This window comes from Echinops telfairi, unplaced genomic scaffold, assembly GCF_000313985.2.
Source record: "Echinops telfairi isolate 266 unplaced genomic scaffold, ASM31398v2 ScPeMD7_16;HRSCAF=60, whole genome shotgun sequence".
Taxonomy (NCBI): Eukaryota; Metazoa; Chordata; class Mammalia; order Afrosoricida; family Tenrecidae; genus Echinops; species Echinops telfairi.
This window is the reverse complement of record NW_022103913.1, coordinates 8,601,915-8,624,243: the sequence shown is the minus strand read 5'-3', so window position 1 is coordinate 8,624,243 and position 22,329 is coordinate 8,601,915. Positions and strand designations below refer to the sequence as shown.

The 22,329-nt window shown below is 43.0% G+C and overlaps 1 protein-coding gene across 2 annotated transcripts in view; it reads right to left on the bottom strand.

Annotated features, from left to right (window-relative positions):
• Positions 1-15,882, bottom strand: part of CEP70 (centrosomal protein 70) — a 68,767-nt gene extending 52,885 nt beyond the window's left edge. For both annotated transcript variants that reach the window (XM_004712119.2, XM_045287467.1), the window contains exons 1-7: positions 15,807-15,882; positions 14,225-14,323; positions 13,259-13,384; positions 11,442-11,532; positions 11,218-11,341; positions 10,741-10,921; positions 5,478-5,647 (exon numbers count right to left, since the gene is read on the bottom strand). In XM_004712119.2, the coding sequence (XP_004712176.1) occupies positions 5,478-5,647; positions 10,741-10,921; positions 11,218-11,341; positions 11,442-11,532; positions 13,259-13,327 (635 nt within the window). In that variant the 5' untranslated portion in view covers positions 13,328-13,384; positions 14,225-14,323; positions 15,807-15,882. The remainder of the gene's footprint in view (positions 1-5,477; positions 5,648-10,740; positions 10,922-11,217; positions 11,342-11,441; positions 11,533-13,258; positions 13,385-14,224; positions 14,324-15,806) is intronic.
• Between the last annotated feature and the right edge of the window lie 6,447 nt (positions 15,883-22,329).

The window sequence follows — 22,329 nt, the reverse complement described above, 5'->3', positions numbered from 1 at the left end:
AAATCGTTATTGATAGAAGCAAAAATAATACTCTGTTCTACATTTTATATTAATTACAAAGTATAGGTTTCAAAATAACAAACCTCTCAACAAATAAAATACATATTTCCCCTATCCCAACATTTCTAATCCTTAGAGATCTCTCCCCGATAAATATTTGTCCAGAGATGCAGCTCACTACGTGTAAATCATTCATCGTGTCATTACGCACCCCGTGGAAAGCCAGAAGGAATGGGCACGCCCTGCAGCAGGGGAGAAGGGAGCAGATCCATAGCACTGAAAACCAGGCAGCATGAAAAGAAGTGATGTAAATACGTAAGTCCTAATGAGGGCTGCTAAGAGAAAAGTTAAGGTGCATAACCAAATGTAAACCTCACTGCTGAGTTGATTCTGACTCACAGCAACCCAGAGTAGACTTGCCCTCCTAAGTGTTGCAGTCCGTATGGAAGACAACTGCCACATAGTTCTCCCACCGAATAGCTGTTGTATTCAAACCACTGACTTTTCAAATAGCAGCTAATGCTTAACCGCCGTACCACCAGGACTCCCTAACCAAACGTAACTATCACTCTAATTTTGTTTCTAAAAAAAGGGAAAAAATTACGTGTGTATTTGTAATGCACTGAAAAGGGACATTACAGATTCTTTACTAGAGATTCTTTGACAGTATTAAAAGCTCGGAGTGTCTAGACAGAGTTGTCATACAGAGCAGAGGGAGGGCAGGTGCTAACAGCTAATACAGCATGAACAATCGCAGACGACGTCCCGCTCCTCCCAGGGGGACACACATCAAATGGCTGAGAGGGGTTATCCTTGGAGCAGGGGTATTAGCAGGAGCATGTGTAAGTCATGGCACTTTCATACATTTGTATAGTGTTCACATTTTTATAAGCATGTATTCATTTTATAACTTAAAAATGAGGTAAGATGAAAATAATACACTTTCCTGTGTTAACTCTTAAAGGAACGGTTCCCTTCTATCTTTGAATATTTCCCATCCACTCTCCTTTTCAGAGCTAAGTCACCCAACTGTGCGTTTAACATAGACTGTTCTCTTGCTTATCGTCTTTCCACACCCCAGCACATATCAGCTGTCACCCAATGCTTCTGACTTCTTGGGCTATTTGCCATTCCCAAATACACCATTTCTCTGCCATCACGTTTCTCTTATTAAAAGACTCTCCCCTCATCTCTGCCTATGAAAATCTATGGCTCCTAATAGCTTAGCTGAAAAGTTACCTCCTCAGGAAGCCTTTGTGGTCGCTCTCACTTAGTTCAGTGGAAACTAACTTCTCCGGCCACACTCACTGAATACCTTATTGTCTCGCCAACACTCCTATCGACCTTATATTTTGCTTACCTGGTATGTAAAGGTCAAAGCAACTAGACTATCAGTTCTGTGATGCAGGAACCACGGTTTTATTCATGTGTGTGTCCTGTTTTAACTGTGTGGGATGTAGCAAAGACAGCACTCAGCGAGTGAAACTCATAACAGATGCCTACATGACAAAGACCAAAATCGCTCAAATTAACAGCTTAACTCAAAAACTCCATGAACTGGAAAGAAAAATGCAAACTGAACCTAAACCTACTAGGAGGGAAAACGAAGATCAGAGCATAAATAAACTAAAAAGAGAGGCAATAAGGCCAGAAGAAGAAAAAAAAATTTTAAGGCCAGAAGTTGGTTCTTAGAAAAGATCAATAAGACTGGCAAATTTTCAGGTAGACTAACCAAAAAAATGAGAAAAGCTACAAAGAGCCAAAACAGAAAATGAAAGAGTAGACCACGGTTCCAACAGAAAGAGAAATATGACAGAATATTATGAATAAGTATATAGCAACAAGCTGGATCACTAGATGAAACGGGTAAGCACACAACCTAACCAAACTAATTCATGAGAAATATACGACTCAATAGACCGCTAAAAAACAAAGAGATCAAATTAGTGATCAAAAACATCTCTCCCCTAAAAAGTACTGGACCAGATGGGTTTACCGGGAAATTTTATACAATATTTTGATAAGAACTGTTACCAACCCTTCCAAAGGGGAAAAAGAAGGAAATGCTCCCTATAGCTATGAAGCAAATACAACCTGATACTCAAACCAAAGACTTCAAAAGAAAACGACAAACCCACCTCTTTTATGACTACAGGGCAAATATCCTGAACACCATACCAGTGAACAGTCACACAGTACATTAAAAGTTATATACTATGACTAAATAAGCTTTATTCTAAGAATGTAGGAATAGTCCAATGTAAGAATATAAAACCATGTACTATACCAAATCAATAGAATGAAGAAAAAGAAGCACATGATCAAGTCCATGGATGCAGGAAAAAAGCATTTGATAAAATCTCCAACAATCTCTCATGATGAAGACCCTAGAAAAGAGTGACTTAAAAGGGAAATTCCTCAGTGTGAGTCAGAGCATATAGGGAAAGCCAACTCCAACATTGTACTTGATGGAGACTGTGAGCTTTCCCCTTGAAATCAGGAATAAGGCAAGGGTGTCTCTTCTCACCACTTCTATTTAACAATGCACTCCAAGTCCTAGCCAGAGCACTAAGATAAGAGAAAAAGAAATGAAAGGTATCTAGATTGGAAAAGAAGAAGCGATAGGAAGTCCCAGAGAGTACACAAGAAAACTCCTAGAGCTGTTAGAAGAATTGAGCAAAGTTATGAGCTCAAGGGAAACAAACAAAAATCAGCGATGAAAAATCAAGGAGACAACTCCACTTATAATAGCACCTATGATAATAAACTTCCTAGGAAGAAATCGAACCAGGGACATAAAAGACTTACATAATAAAAATTATAAAACACTGCTGAAAGAGATAGCATTTTAAAAAGTAAATAATGACTTAAATAAATGGAAAGATGTTCCATGTGCATGAATTGGAAAACTTAATATTGTCAATATGTGAAAACTACCCAACGAAATCTTTGGGTTCAATTAAATCCTCATCAAAATTCCAATAGCATTTTTTACAGAAATAGAAAAACCAGGCTTCAACTTCCCATGGAATGACAAGAAAACCTACATGGCTAAAACCATGTTAAAAGAGAAGACAAAATGAATACAGCTCCACTTCTTGATTCTGAAACACATTGTTCAGCTAGAGTCTTAGACTCTTAGCCATCCCCAAGTCAAACTCACCGCCAACAAGTCTACTGTGACTCATCACAGGCCTAAGGACAGACCAGCACCGTCCCTGTGGGTTTCTGAGGCTAAGATTTAAAAAATGTTTAAATGCAGAAAGTAACAAATCTTAGCAAGGATATGGTGAAATTTAAACTCTTACCTATTAGCAAACTCTTTCATTAGCAAAATGATCCTGCTATTATGAAAAAGCTAGTGTGGCAATTCATCTAAAAGATTAAAAACAGAACTATCATACGACCCAGCAATTTCACTCCTAGGTGTATGAAAACCCAAACAAACAAATCCACTGTCATTGAGTTGATCCTGACTCCTAGTGACCCCACAGGTTAGAGCAGAATTTACGGGAACAGACCACTCTATCCCCTGCAGAGTAGCTAATGCATTCAAACAACTGGCTTTGTGCTCAGCAGCTTAATGCATAGCCCACTATGGCACCAGGGCCCCTCACTATGCCCCCAACCACTTGAAAGCAGACACTCAAACTGAGACTTGCACACTCAAGTTCACTGCAGCACTATTCACAGGAGCCAAAAGATGAGAACCACCTTATGGGCCATAACAGGTGACAGGATATCTAAAATATGGCACGTCATTTATATACACTATTCAGCCAGGTGAAGAAAGATGACTTTAAGACATTATGCTGAGTAAAACAAGTTATCACAAAAGGACAAATATTGTCTGACTTCACTTATATAAAAAGACAAATGTATAGAGACCCAAGTTTACTAGTGGGTATCAAGAGTGGAAGATGAGGTTGAAAAGGAGATGAACAGTAATGGAAAAATCACCTTAAGGGTAGCATTGAAGAACTAATTAGTTAGCTGTGGTAAATAAGTTGTATACCTGCAAAAAGTTGAATTGGCAAAAGTGATGTGAGGAATGTATTTACATCCATGACCACACAAAAAGGAGAAGAGAACAAGCGCTATTGAGGTTGCTCATGTACAACCAAGCACTTCACAGAACTTAGTTCCTCGATGTAGAGGTTTAGTCTGGACTTCCTGCATTATCCCAGCTACTGGTTTAATAACCTGTTTAATCTTCTATCTCCTAGTGTGTTACATAGTGCTTGACCTCTTAAAAGCTTGCAAGTGGCCAAAGGCACAACAATTAGTCTTGGCCTCGATTAACCAACAAAAGAATGAGAGTCAAGAATAGGAGGATGTGGAATGTGGGTTTCATTGCCTCCAGGAACAACTGCCTCCTCTACCATGAGACCAGAGGAACTGGATGGTGCCCATCTATCAAAATTAAGCATTTTGGGCAAAGATTCCACAGAAAACTCCTGATCAAAGGGGGGGAAGTGAAGACTAGAACTTCAATTCTCATGGACTGCGTAATTTCTAGAGTCATAGAGGCTAGATGAGTCCTTGGAACTACTGCCCTGAGAAAGTCTTTAAACCTTACACCAAAAATACCTTCTGTGGTCATCACTTAACTAATAAAAACAGATCAGCCTTGAGCATTCTGCATTTTAAGGAACTATCTACATAGGATTAAGCTGATAGTAGCAATTCAAATGATTAGACAGGAACTGTAAGGAGCAGGGGTTTGTGCAATGAGGAAGGATCAACTCAGAAGTGTCAAGGATGACTGCACAATTCAAAAAATGGAATCAATGCTCCTAAATTGTACATGAAGAAAGTGCAGGACTGGTGTGTTTTGCTGTGTATATTCTCAACAGCAACAAAATAAAGTTTCAGACAAAAAAGACCATTTATCTTACCAATGAGGCTACCAAACAGAAACTATTCAATAAGAAAATGTTCTCCTTTTTATAGAATTCCAGTGCCCAAAAGTCAAGGCATAGCAGAATTGAAGATGATCACTTCTGTATCATCAATGGGTAAAGCCATTAGATGAAAGAATGATGGGGTATTTCACCATAGAATGATCACACTGGTAACATCTTAGCTTCCTCTAGGAATGGGTCAACCAGATAGCACATCCCTCTACCAGATGTGTTAACATATGAAGCACACACTATCACCAATGAAGCATTTTGCCAAAAATACTTCACTGGGCACTAACTTCCAGAAGATAGGGTCAAAAGAATAAATTAAATGGTAACAACAAAGCAAATAGACAAATTTAGAACGTAGGATGTTCTCTAAGACAACTGGTCAGATTCTTCAACAAGTCAGTAACATGGGGGCAAAGAAGGCTTGGGAAGACTTCTCTAGTTTATAAGAGCGATCACTACCCCAAAGATAAAATCCGTTAAAACACGCACACACGCACGCACGCCAACAAACCAATAAACCATGATGTACACAGCTACATGTAAACCTCTCTGGGGACTTACTGTCTATCCAAGACACTATGAGGAACTCTTTTACAGAGAGAGGCAAACACTCTGTTCTGAGAGACAACGCGCTCTTCTTCCTCCTTTGTTAGTCTACAGATATTCTTTTGTAAAGAAACGATCGTTTCCTGTAGCTCCAATCGCTTTTTCTTGTAGTGCTGACATTTTGTCTGTAAGAAAATGTAAAAGCCTGTAAGTTGATGTGTGTGTGTATATGACATGCTAACAATACTGTATACAAAGACACTATGGTTCTACGTAGTTGTAGGTTTTTCCCCCAACAGTTTTATTGACAAGTAATTTATCTATCATATAATTCAATAGTTCAATCATTCAGTCATATCAAGAATTATACAACCATCCCCAAATCAACTTTTTAGAACATTACCCCCTCCCATGGTTAAATCGCCTCCAAGGTGAGTTATGCAATCACAATCCAGTCCAGTGCTCCCTCCCCACTCCCATCTGCACCCTTTACTCCTGAGACCACTTTACCCTCCCCATCATCCACTCCCCACTCTTGTATTCCCCATAACCACTTGATCAGTTACTCTCATTATGCATACACTCCTCCTGTGCTTCACAGCTGGGAGACCAATAGAAAACAAACACACACAAAAATCGTGCAAGGTGGTAAGGATAAAAACATTGTATATACAGACAAATATACAAATAATGCATACAAAGGGGCAGATTCCCAACAATATTCAAGAAACCAGGAAAGAAATTTCTGTCATGGAAGTAGTAAGAGATACGTGCACCCAGAACATATTCAGCTCCTGTCTATGGGGTGGTCAGCTGGCCAAATATCAAGGTCGATCCAGCATAATCAAGATGACAAGGTCTCTGCCCGATAGTGAGGCTGTTTCCTGTGGCTAGAGCAGATCTGCCAGGGGCTCGGCCTGATAGATACTCTCAGATGGGTTCTGGGCTCCCGTCGCCCCACAGCCCTCTGGATATTGGGGTTCAGAATGTTAGCTCTGATGCTTTTCTCCTGACCATATCTGAATGGTGGAATCGCCATCGCTGGGTCACACAAGCTGGTGTTTCTTCCACGTGGGCTTAGTTGGCTCTTCGCTTAGATGGCTGCTTGTTGAATACAAGCCTTAAGACCCCAGACATTACTCTGGGATTCATAGCCAGGCACCATCAGCTTTCTTCATGCTGTAGCACCCTTATCTTCAGTGACCCTTTCATGAAGGTGAGTGTGGAGCAGGGTCAAGATGTAAGAACTACTTGTTCATAAGTTGGAACTAGGATTGAGTGGGAACTCAAAACTCCTTCGCTTTTTTTAAAAATTTGCTGTAATTCCAGCATCATTATTCAAAGAAATGGAGAAACTGATTACCTTACCAACTTCATATGAAAAGGGAAGAAACCCAGGATAAGCAAAAAGAACGTCTCAAGAAGAAGAATAAAGCAGGTGGCCTTGCTCTGCCTCACCTCAAAATGTACTACACAGCCACAGTTGTCGAAACAGCCTGGTACTGGTATACTGATAGCTACTCAGACCAATGCATCAGGGCAGGAAACCCAGAAATAAAAACATCCACATACAGACAACTGATTTTTGACAAATGCCCCCAAAACATTAAATGGGAAGTGGATGCCCGCTTCAATAAACAGTGTTGGGAAATCTAGATATCCATGTGCGGAAGAATGAAACTGCACGCACAGAAACAAACTCAAGGCGGGTTAAATACGTAGAGGTGAAACCCGAGGCTATCAGGGTTATCTAGTCGTGCTATTTAAGAACTTCATTCGACACTGAGACCCCGTTTAAATGAGTGCAACCTCCAGAAACACGAATAGGGCACAAGCACCAACCATGAAATAGGTATAAAATGGGGGAAATAAGAATGCATAATCGCAGGCATTCAACATGTCAAAATGGGTAAAAAACTAGTTCCTGTAGCATCAGCTCTGACTCATGCTAACCACGCTTATCAGAGTAGAACTGTGGTCCACAAGGTTTCCAGTGACTGACTACATGGAACTAGGTCTCCAAGCCTTTCTTTCTCCGAGGTGCCTCTGCATGGGTTTCAGCCTCCAGTCTCTGGGTTAGCAGCCGAGTGCATTAACTATTTGTCCCACCCGGGACTCTATAATCAGTAAAGGAACTCAATGTTTCTATCAACAACCAGGAAGGGAAGAATATTAAAGAACTGGGAATTAAAATGAAACTCGTAAAAAAAAAAAACCAATAATAATCTGTTATCACTGATAATTCAGGATTGCCGATGATATAGTCAACTTAAGCATTCATCCAATGCCAGCTCCTACAGCGCATAGTAAACAACCAGGAAGTTATCCTCAAGAACTAATCAGGAAGTACAAGAAGATTTACACAAAGGAATTAATATAAATCTTATGGATACCCTCTTCCCTTTTCTTGTCTGTTTCCCCTTAGTCTCCAACTTCCAGATTCAGGTGTTCGTGGCAAGCTTGCTCTGTCCGGCCACAAAGGCGAAGTGCTCTTTGGAAAGTTAACACTCAACCTGTGCTCACTGTTGTCAATAGCTTCAATGGCCACCATATTCTGATTATTCCCAGTCATCCCCAGCCCAGATATTTCCGTATATCAGACCAAAGCTCGCTCGACATCTCTCCTTGACTACCCCAAAGACACTTCACCTCCACGTGCCGGAAGCAAGCTCAGGATCAAGTGGCACAGGTGCCAACGGGCCTCTATCTATAAACTAGTCATAAGACCTTGAGTGGCCTAAGCCTGAGAAGCGGGTCAGGGCTCTTGTTAAGAATGTGAATGCCAGAGTCAGACAACCTGAACATTAAAGTAACTCTCCCTCTTATTAAGGTTGTGACCTTGAGTAAGTCCTCTGACCTCCCCAGGCCCCAGCCTGCCCACTATGAAAAGGAAAAGAACATTTTGTTCAGTTATTCAAAAGACCCAAAGAGTCTGTACGTAGTGCTCGGAACGGTGCCTGGCACACAGGACATGTTCAGTAAGGCTCACTCCTGGAGCCTCCTTCCTCGTCTTTAGAGTGAAAGGGGGAAAGGGCACACTCCTTTATAAAACACTGAGTAAGCAAAACCAGCTCTCTCATTCCAACCTGTGTCCACAGAGGTTTCTGAGCAGCCGCTAACTCGTTTTTCAGCAGGCGCATTAATGTTCCACAGTATAGGGACACCAGAATTGTTTTGTTTGTTTGGTTTTTTGCCACCAAAAAAACCGCTGCTACAGTAAATATTCTTATTCGTGTATTCTTTGGTATTTGTAGCATGCATTTCCACTGAACAGATTTTCCAAAGTGAAATTCCTAGGTTGATTTTTTTGCATTTGCTTTATTTACCTATTTCTTTTTCACAGACATACAATTATGTGGGTTATTTGGGAAGTTAATGGGTTGCCACAAGTTGTTAGCTTTATTTTGAGGAGCTTCGGTCGCGCTATGTGTTACGCACTGGGCTAAGCTCAAGGCAGGGAATTCAAGGCCATCAGTCGCACTGCAGCAGACAGATGGGCTTTGCTCCCATACAGGCTGACATTGTGGAAAGCCTACACAATGTCATCAGGAGTCAGAATCGACTCAATTGCCCATGAGTTTGGGGGTGGGGTGGGGTCTTTATTTTAATAAGACATTACCATATCACTTTTTAAAAATCTACAGCAAATCTAGATCTTTTTTCTTCAAACTGCCATCAAACAAATTCCAACTCACAATGGTATGGCAAGGATCAGTAAAGTAGCAAAGGGAAGGTTTGAGAGAGCTTTGGGATGGATATCATTGCTGTTGGGAACGTAAAATGGTTACAGCCCTTCAGAAAACAGTTTGGCAGTCCTTCAAGACCTGACCCTGTAAATTCCCTCTCCTATGTGTAACCCACGGTGCGCAGGAAGTCAACAGGAGCCTGGTCTCCAGTGCGCATTGCAGCACTTTTCTCAATAGCCCAAAGAGTGGAAGCAACGGAAATTTCCATCATGAGATGGACAGACAGGCAAAATGTGCTTTATACGTGCAACAAACTACTCAGTCCTAAAGAGAAACACAATCCAATTGGTGCTATAACATGTTTGAACTTTGAACACGTTACACTGAGTAAAGTACGTAGGTACAAAAGGGCAAATACTGTGTGACCTTCCATACAGGAAATTAGCTAGTTTACAGAAATGACAGCTTCTGTGCGTTTCCCAGGGGTCGGAGGGAGGGAGAGAAGGGAGTTTTGCTTAGTGGGCACAGTTTATCTTAATGTTCCCGACATGCAGCTCACCTTTGTTCCGCTGAAGTTTGTTTCTAATTTAAGAGACCCTACAATTCCTTCACTTAGTATTAAGGACAAATCAAATCAACATATCCAGCTAACAACCAAATTGCTTTCTAAAATTGGTTTCAATATTTAAAATGTCTACAACACAAACTAATACAAGACATAACGGATGACAAGACATAGAAGGTAGAATACTTTGGAAAAGGATATCAATGCTTGTTCAACATGACGCATGTAATCAATGTCACTGAATTGTACATGTAGAAATGTTGAATTGGTGACTGTTTTTGCTGTGCATATCTTAACAGTAAAAATAATTTTAATAAACAGATGGAAAAGTATGTACCATGCAAACATCCTGACAAAGAGAAAGTTTACATCTTGATAACAGACAAAGATCCAAAGAGACAGGAAGAGGCACTCCATTACGATAAAAGGCTTAAATTGACAGGGAGTATAACAATTTAAAATTCTTCTGTACCTAAAGGCATAATCTCAAAATGTATACACAAAATGGGACAGAAATCTAAGGAGAAAAAGATGATCCTTATGGGAGATTCACACACTTCATGGGAGTCTAACAAACTTCTTTAAAAACTATGAGGATTAAAAAAAGGTTGATTCTGACTCCTGGCCACCCCGTGTGAGTCAAAGCACATGAAACTGATACACAGAGATTTCCATGCTGATTTTGTCAGAAGCTGGTACCTGGGCCTTCCTCCCAAGGCACCACCGGGGGACACAAACTTCCCACCATTATGGTTGGCGGGCTAGTATAGTGACCTTTTGCACCCACCCAGGGACTCCCCAGGTAAGATAGGGACCACTGAATAAAGCCACAGGGAAGTCACAAGTTACTGTATATACTCATGTATATGACCAAGTTTTTCAGCACGTTTCTAATGCAGTTTTTGTGGTAAAATTAGGTGCCTCAGCAAGGTGATATTCCGGTTGGCTTATACTGAAGCATATATTGTATCTTGACGGCTATTTTAATATTAACCATCATCTAGGAAAATATATAACTTTACAGTACCTGTAAAGCCATGTGGTCTTTCTGAAGATCTTTTATTTGATTCTGCTGCTGGCAAACTCTACTTAGGGATTCATCCTCCAATTCACCAATTTTGGATTTCACACTCTCCATAATGTGTTCCAAGTCATTAGCTCGCTGCTCCTGATCTGCGGCTCGCCTCTGTTCCAGCTGAAGCTCGTTTCTAATTTAACAGACACACGATGCCTTCCCTTAGTCGTGCAGAAAAATCAAAGCTACAGACCCAGCTAACAACCACACCGCTTTCTAAAACTTGGTTGCAATTTTCAAACTGTCTTACAACACAAGCCAATACAAGACACCTAAGGCGAAATGACTGCCAGGCAATTCACTATTATTCAAAGTGTTATAATTTGATACTTAATCAAAATAGTATTATCTCCGGATTCTTTTCAAGGAAGTTATTTTCAGACTGTTTACACGCAAACATTTCACAAGAGACTGCAACCATTTTCTTACTTAAGCTGCTGATTCGCTTCTATCAGCTCCCGTATCATGTTCTCTTGACGTGCTGTGTCTGCCACCAGCGCTTTAAAATTCTCTCTCATCCTTTGTGATGATTGCTTGTCAAAAACGATAAGCTCTATAATAATATTGTTTAATGTAATACAGGTAGTAAAAAGAACGGTAAGAGCAAAAGATTTAAGATTACACCTTAAGGAGGCAGGCCAGGGTCTGGTTACCTCTGAGATCAGTTCTTCTGACTAGGGACAAAGATTTCAACCCGTGGGTCATCAGCAGCAAGTTGATGTTTTCCCATTCCGCTTCTTCTTGCTGTCATTACACAGAGAAGGGGGCAGGTAAGCTGCAAAGTGAAGAAATGCCTTCCTGCATGTAATTCCAATTTCGTGTTCAAATGACACGTTTTCTCCAAAAGGTGCTCTCAAAATGTAAGCATTTTTAAGCACACAGTGATTACATTTCACAAATAGATTGTGTTTTTTTTTAAAACAAAACCAGCAGATGTAAATAAACAAAAATCATTATATTTTACACATACAATTCCAGAGTATTCATGGTGTAGGTTCTAAATGGACTAAAATAAAACAACAAAACACTCTTGGAACTGAGCTAAATGGACCTAACACTTTAGATTTATCTGAACCTGAGGAAGCCCTGCTTAGAACAGCTGTAAAATAGTAAAGCAAGAATGGGTGGTCAGGAACAAACGTCACTTTAATAATGATGAAGGTCACCCAGAAAAATCAAAACACCTGTCTAGTCAGAGCCAATTCCAACTTAGGTAAAGCCCAAACCAAACTTACTGCCACCATGTCCATTCTGACTCACGGCCACACTGTAAGGACAGGGCAGGGCTGCCTCTATGGGTTTCCGAGATGGTAACTCTTTGTGGGAGTAGAATGCCTCATCTTTCTCCCTCAGAGCAGCTGTTGGTTTCAAATTGCTGACCTTGTGGTTAGCAGCCCAATGTGTAACCATTACACTACCAGGGCTGCCCATCGAGATAACGGATTCTAGTATGATCATTCTAAAGACAGACATTTTCAAGTCTCCTGCCCCTGACGCTAATGGTAAACCTACATTCTAAACCAGAGAAGGGGCTCTAACTCTCCGCAGTAAATGAATAAAAACGCAACAATAAGAGGAAAACAATAAACAACAAATGCCAGTGTTACTCTCTACATCTCATACAAGTATTGCCCTCAGACATTAATGGACCTTTCAACACACACACACACACACACAAAATAAACAGATTAATGATTCTTTGATAGCACTATTGCTCACAGTGCCAAATAAATCCTTCTTTTGGATTGCTGGCATTTTTCCTTTCTGCTATTCTTCCTATACTCCTACACTTCTCTTCCCTTATCTATGCTGGTGCCTGCTAATCCCAGAGTCTACCTATCTTCTGAGAACGACAATGATCACTGGTAGCCACAGTTCTACGTGGGTCTCTCAGTGGCTGTCTACCATGCACATAAAAACAAATAAATAACGAGGTCCTAGGTTATGAAAGATCAAAATGCATATCCTATTCCCTGGTACCCTTGTATGTTAAGAGAAAACAATACATTGTAAATTTTGAAAACAGTTGGGAATTATATTTTTCAACAAAACATTCATCAAACTAGTGTTAAATAAGCAGGAAATGCTGTTACATGCCATTCAGTCTCTTTTGACCCATGGTGACCTCATGTGACAGAGTAGACTGTCCACAGTGTTTTCTTGGCTGGAGTCTTTACCAAGATTGCCAGGTCTTCCTCCCACAGACCCAGGAGGTCAACCCGAACCTCCAACCTTCGTCTCCACCAGCAGCCAAGCACGTAACCATTTGTACCACCACACTAAACCTTCCCTTTAGAAACTATCTTATGAAGAGTCTGAGTACTGAAAGCATTTAATAGTCTTTAAACCAGCATTTTCCAAAATCTGTTCCTCAAACATTATTTAACGGTAACATTTTTCATATTTTGCAGAACTAGTATTGTTTGGCACATAATCAGAAAATCATTGATTTAAAATATTTCACGTTTACCTGTTTTTCGGTCATGCATCTGTCTGATGACTCACTGAGATCCTGGGCTTTAGAAGTTACTGGAGACATAGTTGCTTATGTAGAATGAAAAGCAGTCAAAGTTGGTAATAAAAAAGTCTGAATTGCCTAAATTTAAAAAGGGGGGGGGGCAATTAAAAGATGCTATATTTAAAAGAATGCATTATTCTTGTAAGCCAATTTAGGTCACACGCTGTGTCAAAACTTTTATGAATTCCTAGAAAGTTGGTTGCAAGAATCCTTAAAATAAAGCCTATCCTATAAGCTCCTCCTCTAGAAATAAAATGTTCTGGGGTTTACACATACATGCCTATCCTATAAGCTCCTCCTCTAGAAATAAAATGTTCTGGGCTTTACACATACATGCGCAAGCACAAGCACACACACAGAGATTAAATTATATTTTAACCAGATCATCTAAAAAGCACTTGATGCAAATACATTGTTCTCTTTTGAAAGCTGCTCTACTTTGTCACATGGGGCTGCAATGAGTCAGAAGAGTCTCAATGGCACACAACAATGGCGTGGGCTTTCCCATTATCGTTTAAAGGACTGTAAAAGGAACTCAATGTGAGTCCATGCAGTCTCCAATTCAGCTGCCAATTGGCAGGAACTATCAAGGGCAGAGAAACATTTCAAATGGTGCCTGCACAAGCATTCAGCAATGCTAGACTGTGGGAGATACATAGATTAAATGGCCCTGGCACTTCCTCAGATAAATTGTAAGTAAAAGAAAGGCAAGAAACCCTAGGGGTCAAAAAGTTGGTTGTTTTTTTTTAATGAGCAAGAGTAATTGTAGTGCCTAGGAAAATATTTTTTGGAAACTATTTTTAAATGGATTCCCATGCTGTCAAAAGGATAGCTACCTGGTACAGTATTCAATATATATGAGATCTTTTCTGACCTTGGTCTTGACATTACAGAGTCGTCTTGTCACATCGGACATACCTCACAGCCGATTCCTTCTGTACTTTTCACCTGTTCATTCAAGTCGATCTGGATGGAATGGTAACCCAATGGCTCTCAGGTCCAACACTTGATCTTCATCTAGGTTCCAATAAGATAAGCAGATCAAAATCTTGAGATGTTCAACCTCCAATAAAATCGTCTTGTGTTCATCCCAGAGCACTGTGGTTCGGATACCCCCATCTGAAGCTGGCATTACTCAAGTAACTGCTAACAGCCTCATGACTCACTACAATGTTCGGTCTTTCCTCTCCCAATTTGTTGGAAAAATTTCTCTTGGGAATCCAAGCATTGATGGTTAAAGGATCAGCTAACCTTTGGATCCAAGCATACCATATTCTCCTTTGCATGTGTACTAAAATAAGCACTCTCAGACAAACTCCCACTGAATACAAACGGGCAAAGACTATCTCTTTTCCAACTATGACCAAACCCTCCAGTGACTGTGTTCAGCCAAGAGTCAGTTCCTCTAATCCTTCTCTCACTCTAGACTCTAACATGACATCTGGAACTTGGAAAAGACCAAGAATACTGCCTCCATAAGTCATAGTTTTAGTTTCATGGGAGTAGGGAACGGGAACTGAGAGGTTTGGGGGTGGAATGTATGTGAGGGGGCTTAAGGTGGTTGGTATGTAACACAGAAAGCCATACCTCAAAAAGCAAAACACTTTTGTATCGTCTGGCACTGTCCAGGTTTCCCAAGGGTCCTTTGGTCAAATTGCCCTTTTAAGTTAAAACTCTGTAGTTTTCACCATATAGTAAAACCTTCCCCCACTTTTTTGTAGAATCAGGAGAAACATTAGGTTTTATGTTCCTGAAAAGTTTACAGCTTGGAAGCAGTTCTGTCCTACAGGGTCACTATGAGTTGGAACCAAGTCAATAGCAATGAGTTTGGTTTGGTTTTTGTGGAAAATCAGGAAATTAAAGAACATGGCAATTAAGTGCTCTTCCTCAAGCAACTCAAAGTCCTTGACTGTGTATTTCACATTGCTGTGATAAATGAAATCTGTACTGCTTCCAAATTCTCCATTCTTTATTAAATGCAAAATCTCTTCCAAAAATATACCAACTTGCCATTGAATCTAAGGAGATGGCTTATTGGATATCTTCCCCGGAAAACCATTCTGCCCCAGAATGATCTGTTACACAAAGGGTTGGAACAACTGTGCCCCCACTGAAATAGAAGCTGCTAGCAAAACCCTATTTGTAAGGCACCTCCTCCCCAGAACGCCCCACTCTACACAACAGTATCAGAAGGGGGAGAGTGTAGGTGAGTGGGGGTGGGGGGGACTTAGTAGAAGATTGAGACCAGTATGGGCAGCGCCTACATTGTGTTAATAAGGTCATGGTCAGAAAGGGGCAGTAGAAACCCTTTCTGACGGGTCTCTATGTTCCATGTCTCAGCTTTCTGACATTTCTACTCTTTGATTTTCTTAAAATAATGAAAGCAGGTCTCTCACAAAGTCCGAAACCGCCCTGATTCTGGAATGCGCCCAATAAGCCGGAGAAAGGGATGTTCACCTTCCCCCTCCGTACACCGCCGCCTTTTGCTCGGAGTCTTTACCTGTCAAGCAAGAACCTTCTAAGTCTCCGTGACTGGCGGCTCTACAGAGGAGCGGGCCGCTCCGGTGAAGTCGGATGGATCTGTGAAGCTAGACCGCAGGTTCCCAAACTTAGTTCCCTTTTCGCGGGGGCGGGAATTACTCAGGGCCCCCGTGAAAATGAGAAACGTCTGCAGGATAGTCCATACTCCGGGATGAAGTGTAGGTGTCTGCTTCTGCAGCCCCTCAGGATCGTTCCAGCGACCCCCTTCAGCAGCACCTGAGAATCTCAGGTATCGTGCTAACTTTTACACGACCGGCCTCCTCCAGCCTGCACAGCCACCACGCTAACACAAGGACTGCCAGCTTAAAGGGACACAGTGGACGGCGGAACCTGGGCTCGAACCAGGTTTGAATGAATTAGTGCAAACTCACCCCAAGGGGTTCCTCCCGGAGGCGGGGGGGGGGGGCAAGGGTTGCTGGAAACAGTCTGCCTGCTAGCAGGACCCAGGTGAGGCCAATTCTGAGAGTACTTCACTCAGGGGCCCTCGCCTGGCGCCTGTGAAACCCCAAAGCCACTCACCTTCCTTGGCCGCCTCCGCCCACTGAGAGCCCGCCCAGCCCCAGCCGGCACGGCGGTCTCCGGCCCCGCCTCCGTGACCGTTACGGACGCCCCAGGAGGCCAGCCAATCGAACCCGAGTGCGAAGAGGCGCAAAGAGCGCGGCCAGCGATTCTCTCGGGCATCGCTGGAAGTTGGACCCGCCTAGCGACTTCTGATTGGCTCCGCTGCTGGGGCGGGGCCTGCCGGAGGGAACCACGCGCGTCAACGCCCGCGCGCACTCCCAACCCTGTGCCGATTCGCAGGCAGTCAGTCAGTCACGTACTTGGTGCGTCCCTTACCGCGATGACGTCAGAAATACTCGCGCGGGGCGTCGGTGCTAGGACGACTAGTCACCCTGTTCTCTGTTCTGCACCTGGCTGAGGGCTGCTGTGCCCGGCTTTTGGAAGGCTCTAGTAAGCTTAATGGTTACGCCTTGGGCCGCTAACCGCGGGGTCACTGGTTCGAAATCACCAGCCGCTCTGCGGCAGAGATGACGTTTTCTACTCCCGTCAAGAGTTACAGGGGTCAATCTACCCTGCCCTATAGAATCGCCATGAGTCGGAATTGACTTGCTGGATGGCAGTGAGGGTTTTGTTTGCTTGTTTTCAGTAAATATTGATGACACTCACTATTCCATTCAACATTTTCCAAATCCCTAGGTGGTGTCAGGGTCTACTTTAGGCTCCCAGAAATGCAGACTTGCCCGACTGGAGGTACTCTAGTTAGCGCGCTAGCATACACGAAAAATTAAAGTCCAATGTGATAGGTGTGATCAGTAGATGTGCTAGTGCAGAAAGTAGATTATAGGCGGTCATAGGAACCATCCCATACCAATGGGTCTCAACGCTGGCTGCCCATTAGAATCACCTGGGGTACAAATATGATTTAAAAACAGAAAGATTAGCTCAATCTTCTATTTCTCAGATTAATAAATTCAAATTATACTGGAGTCTCTGCTCGCCGTTTTCAAATAATCAGAGGCTTAAGTAATTTTTTTAATCGTTTTATTAGGAGCTCTTACAACTCTTATTACAATCCATACATACATCAATTGTGTAAAGCACATTTGTACATTCATTGCCCTCATCATTCTCAAAACATTTGCTCTCCACTTAAGCCCCTGACATCTGCTCCTCATTTCCCCCCCTCCCTCCCCGCTACCCCCTCCCTCATGAACCCTTGATAATTTATAAATTATTCTTTTGTCATGTCTTGCACTGTCCAACATCTCCCTTCATCCACTTTTCTGTTGTCCTTCCCCCAGGGAGGAGGTCACATGTAGATCCTTGTGATCGGTTCCCCCTTTCCAACCCACCCTCCCTCTACCTTCCCAGTATCCCCTGAGGGATCATCCTCCCTGGATTCCCTTTGTTTCCAGTTCCTATCTGTACCAGTGTACATCCTCTGGTCTAGCTAGACTTGCAAAGTAGAATTGGGATCATGATAGTGGGGGGAGGGGGAGGAGCATTTAGGAACATAGAGGAAAGTTGTATTTTTCATCGTTGCTGCATCACACCCTGACTGGCTTGTCTCCTCCCTGATACCCTTCTGTAAGGGGATGTCCAGTAGCCTACAAATGGGCTTTGGGTCTCCACCCCGCACTCCACCCCCTCATTCACTATGGTAAGATTTTTTGCTCTGATGATGCCTGATACTTGTTCCCTTCGACACCTCATGATCGCACAGGCTGGTGTGCTTCTTCCATGTGGGCTTTGTTGCTTCTGAGCTAGATGGCCGCTTGTTTACCTTCAAGCCTTTAACACCCCAGACGCTATATCTTTTGATAGCCGGTTAAGTAATTTTTAAGGCGCTCTCGTGGCTTCAAGTAAGCGTTGGACAGCTAAACTCATGAGCGGAATCTCAAGTCCACCAGCTACCTGCTCCACTGGGAGAAAGATGAATCGTCTCTGCTTCCGGAAGGATTATAAGCTCAGAAACCCTATATGGGCTATTGTGAGTCAGAACCAATTCAGTGCCAGTGGTTTTACTTTTTTGTTTTTAAATAATTTTCCAAAAAAATCTTGGGGGTAAGCCAACTTCCATACACCCACAAGACCTGAAATTAATCTGCCCACTGTAATTACATATTTCAACCACATAGTGTCGCTGCTGACAGCCCCTTCTTCAATTGGTCACAAGATAAATCTGTGTCTGGTGCAGGTCCTCCACTGGGGAACAGGAATCAATGAGGGAACATCAGTAACGGCAGGCTGATAACTCTTGGATTTCAGTTCTTTCAGTACCATACTCTCCCTTTTTCCAGGTAGACCAGGCCACTGTGAACTTGACCTCTGCGCCTGCCTCATGCAAACTTGTCCCCCCTCCCTACCCTTTGTGTTCCTGGGTGAATAGCAATGCTGGTAAGGTTTTCCTTTTCAAATCCCAAAACCCAAAGGATCTCATCACTTGCCTTTCCCAGGTTTATAGTGTGACTTGCCCACTCTTCTAAGTTCAGCTGTCCTAATTATGACCAACAATCCTTGAGTCATTTAAGATACTTTAGGATACAGCTGCAAAGCTGCAAGTAATACAAAATTTGATTCTGTTTTCTAAAGCCAAACAGAAATTGATTATCTCACAAAACAGGAAATCCAGAGGGAAGGCAAACTTTGGGATTGGTTAATTCAGTGGTGCAACAAGTTATCAAGGACCCAGTTTCTATTAGTCTTTGCTCTGCTGTAGACATAGAAGGTTTGAAACTCATACTAACATGGTTATCCAACTGTCAGTCCAGAGGACTCAGGACCCCATACTTTCTTTCCCATCTAAACGCTTTCCTTCTAGTTTATTGAGCCAATGAGGTCAAAGAACTGCCTAGAATATATGCAGGTGGCTGACACTTGTAGAGGACCAGGTCAGAAGGGGGGGACCCAGTCAGAAGGGACCGGGAACATAACTGGAACTGGCAATGGGGCTTGGGCTGCTTGAGGCACAGGTGTTACAATGTGGAAATAGGGCTACTTGTGTAAAACCAGGGTCCTGTAAGGGAGAGGAGTGGAAAGGATGCTAGATGAGTAACCAGCAGTGCCCTTAGAACCCTCAAGGCACAGTATGACCCGTTTTCTAACAGTAGACCCTTCCTGGATTTTGTGGCCAACAGAGGGGCGAAGAACGCTCTATAGCACCACCCACTAGAGCAGTGGTTCTCAACCTTCCTCCTGCCATGACCCTTTCATACAGTTCCTCATGTGGTGGTGACCTCCAACCATAAAATTATTTTCATTACTACTTCGTAACTCATTTTGCTACTGTTAGGAATTGGGCAACCCCGTAAAAAGGTCGTTACACCCCCTAGGGGTCGCAACCCACAGGTTGAGAACCGCTGCAAAGGAATTCCCTTCTTATGAAGCACCAAGACCTTTCTAGCACAGGCAAAGATTCCCTACACAAATGCCACCTTTAACTCATGATCCAGCTACATCAGTCTCAAGAATGTCCTAGGGACCTCACACACCCATCATGAATTCTAATGGTTCTAAATGCTCCTTTACTGTTCATTCATTTAAAAATGTTTTGAGTGCCTGGTATGTACTGAGACGGAACTAGATTTGAGTTACTAGTGTGTTTCCTGCACTCACGGAGCTTACACTCCAGTCAAGGGGAGAAATAGAAAAGAACTATGAGGGCGGGTTCTCAGTGCTCTGAGGGGAGGGGGCGGAGGGGCGTGCCGGGTCGGGAGGGAGCGGAGGGGCGTGCCGGGTCTCCACGATGAGGTGACGTGTAAGCTGAGCTCCGGAACAGATCGTCGGCTCAGCTTCCCTTTGTGCTTCGCCGCCGCAGTACAGAATGCAGCCTTCATTCACAATGGAAACTCACGTCTTCATTTCTAGACTGACTCACACGTTTTCTCCTGGGTGTAGGACGATCAGATTTCTCCCCTCAACAGAGTAGATCAAATATGAATGGCATTTGGTGGTAAATTCTTGAAGATCCTTCAACTCAAATCCTTTAGACATAAAATCTTCTATGACATTAATATATTTGTTGCCTTTGTTTTGGTTTTGCCTCCTAGCAGGTAACTCATGGGGGCATGGACTAAGATTGATCCAGTACCTAGCACAGCCTACTGATGTTGATTCTGACTCATAGGGGCCCTACAGGGCAGAATTGGCTGCTCCCTAAGGTCTGAGGCTGGAAATCCTTACGGATGCAGCTGCCTCCTCCTTCTCAACCCACCAGCCTTTTGCTTAGCAACCCAGTGCTTACCCACTGTGCCCCAGGACTCCTTGCCACCAGCCCAGCCCTGGCTAATGGTAAGGAGGCAGTGTCAGATTCTACTGCTAAATCTGACAGATTTCTGCAGGGATAGTCACCCTCCGTAGCTACTTTCCAATGTCAGGGACAATAAGCAGGTAGTTTGGGCAAATATATGAATTAATGACAAATATTCTAGGATCTATAAAGAATGGCACTAGTTCTTATTGAGGACTTACACAATATCAGGAACTGTGCTAAGCACTTTCATTTTCTTACTTATGAGCTCTCCACAACAACCTTAATACAAGTACTATTATTATCTTATCTTTATTTTACCTATGGACACATGAGAGAATAGAAGCCGGGGGAATGACCTGCCTTGTTACAGAGCTAGTACGTGCCAGAGCCAGAATCTGAACGCAGGCCCATGGGGGTCACACTTAACACATTACTGCCTACAATGGGTATCTGCTCTACTTTCAGATTGGTATTTGCACCAATTACACTTTGTAATTATTTCACTTATCTGCATATCAGTTATCTATTTCAGAATTTCAAAATTATGCTAGGTGCGGCATCTCAGAACCATCAGAAGAGGGGCCACTGGTGGAATACGTTCGAGATCTCTGTCTGAAAGTGCAGAGGCAGAGACCAGGAGCTGAGGCAAGGCGACTGAGACCGCACAGAGCAGCACAGGAGACTAAGAGCCCATGAGGCAGAGCAGCAGGCTGGCTTCCTGGCCCATGGAGGCAGAGGTTAAGGGCCCATGTGGCTGAGAAGCTGACAGTGGAGAGACTTGGTTGCTGGCTGAGGAGAAATGTTGCTGCCAGCACCTGTTTGCTCCGTGTTGTGCCTGCCTCCGCTCCTAGCAGGTAAGTCCATGAGTGGGAAGGAGCGGTGGGTGCTGCCCATGGTTGATGACCGCAATCCCTGGAACGCTGCCCACCATGTGACAGGTATGATCAAAGTAATGACAATGGGAACACGAATTCCAAAGGCCATCAACTCATTACAACTCTACTCCCAGGCAAGTTTCCAGGTGCCATTCCTGGTCCCGCTCATACATAAATTGAAAACCGCACTGCTTTGTGCCCTCAACATTTACTCATGTTCATAACCCCAGAAGGGGGCCTCGGAAGGAAACACATCAGATCCATGGGGGAGGGGAGCCTTTGGGGATGAAGAAAGAGTTAGGAGACTGGAAATGAGAGCCAAATAGGGCTTTATTTGCACAATTATTTTTTCTTATAATATTTCTTCCATTAAAATGCTTGTCAACCAGCATTTTTATTACGGTCAATTCTGGGTGGCGGCTAATTGGATATTCTTTTCAGTACTTTTCTATATTTTAGTATTTTCTCAAAATAAACAAGGCAAAATTAGAAAAAGAAAAAAGGTCTTGCTTCAACTGGCGTGCCCTCTCCAAATCTCTCTCTCCAGCAAACGCAAACCAAATTCTATTTTCCCCTGAAATCAACGAGATTTTTCCCCTCCTACGTAACTGCCCTGGTCCCAGGACCAGGAGGAGCTGCCGCCACGACTCCTGGCCTGCAGGCGGAGCCTGTGGTTAAGGCCCTGGTCTGAAGCAGGGCCACAAGCCTGAGCTGCTTTCTGAAACGCTGGCGCCTCCTCCTGGAACACGTGGTCAATAGTCACAAGGGGCTAGGGCTGGCAAGGCACTTGTGTGGGGGGAAGTCAGATCCTTGCTGCCAGACTGCTGTCTCATCCCTCCACAGGGGTGGGCCTG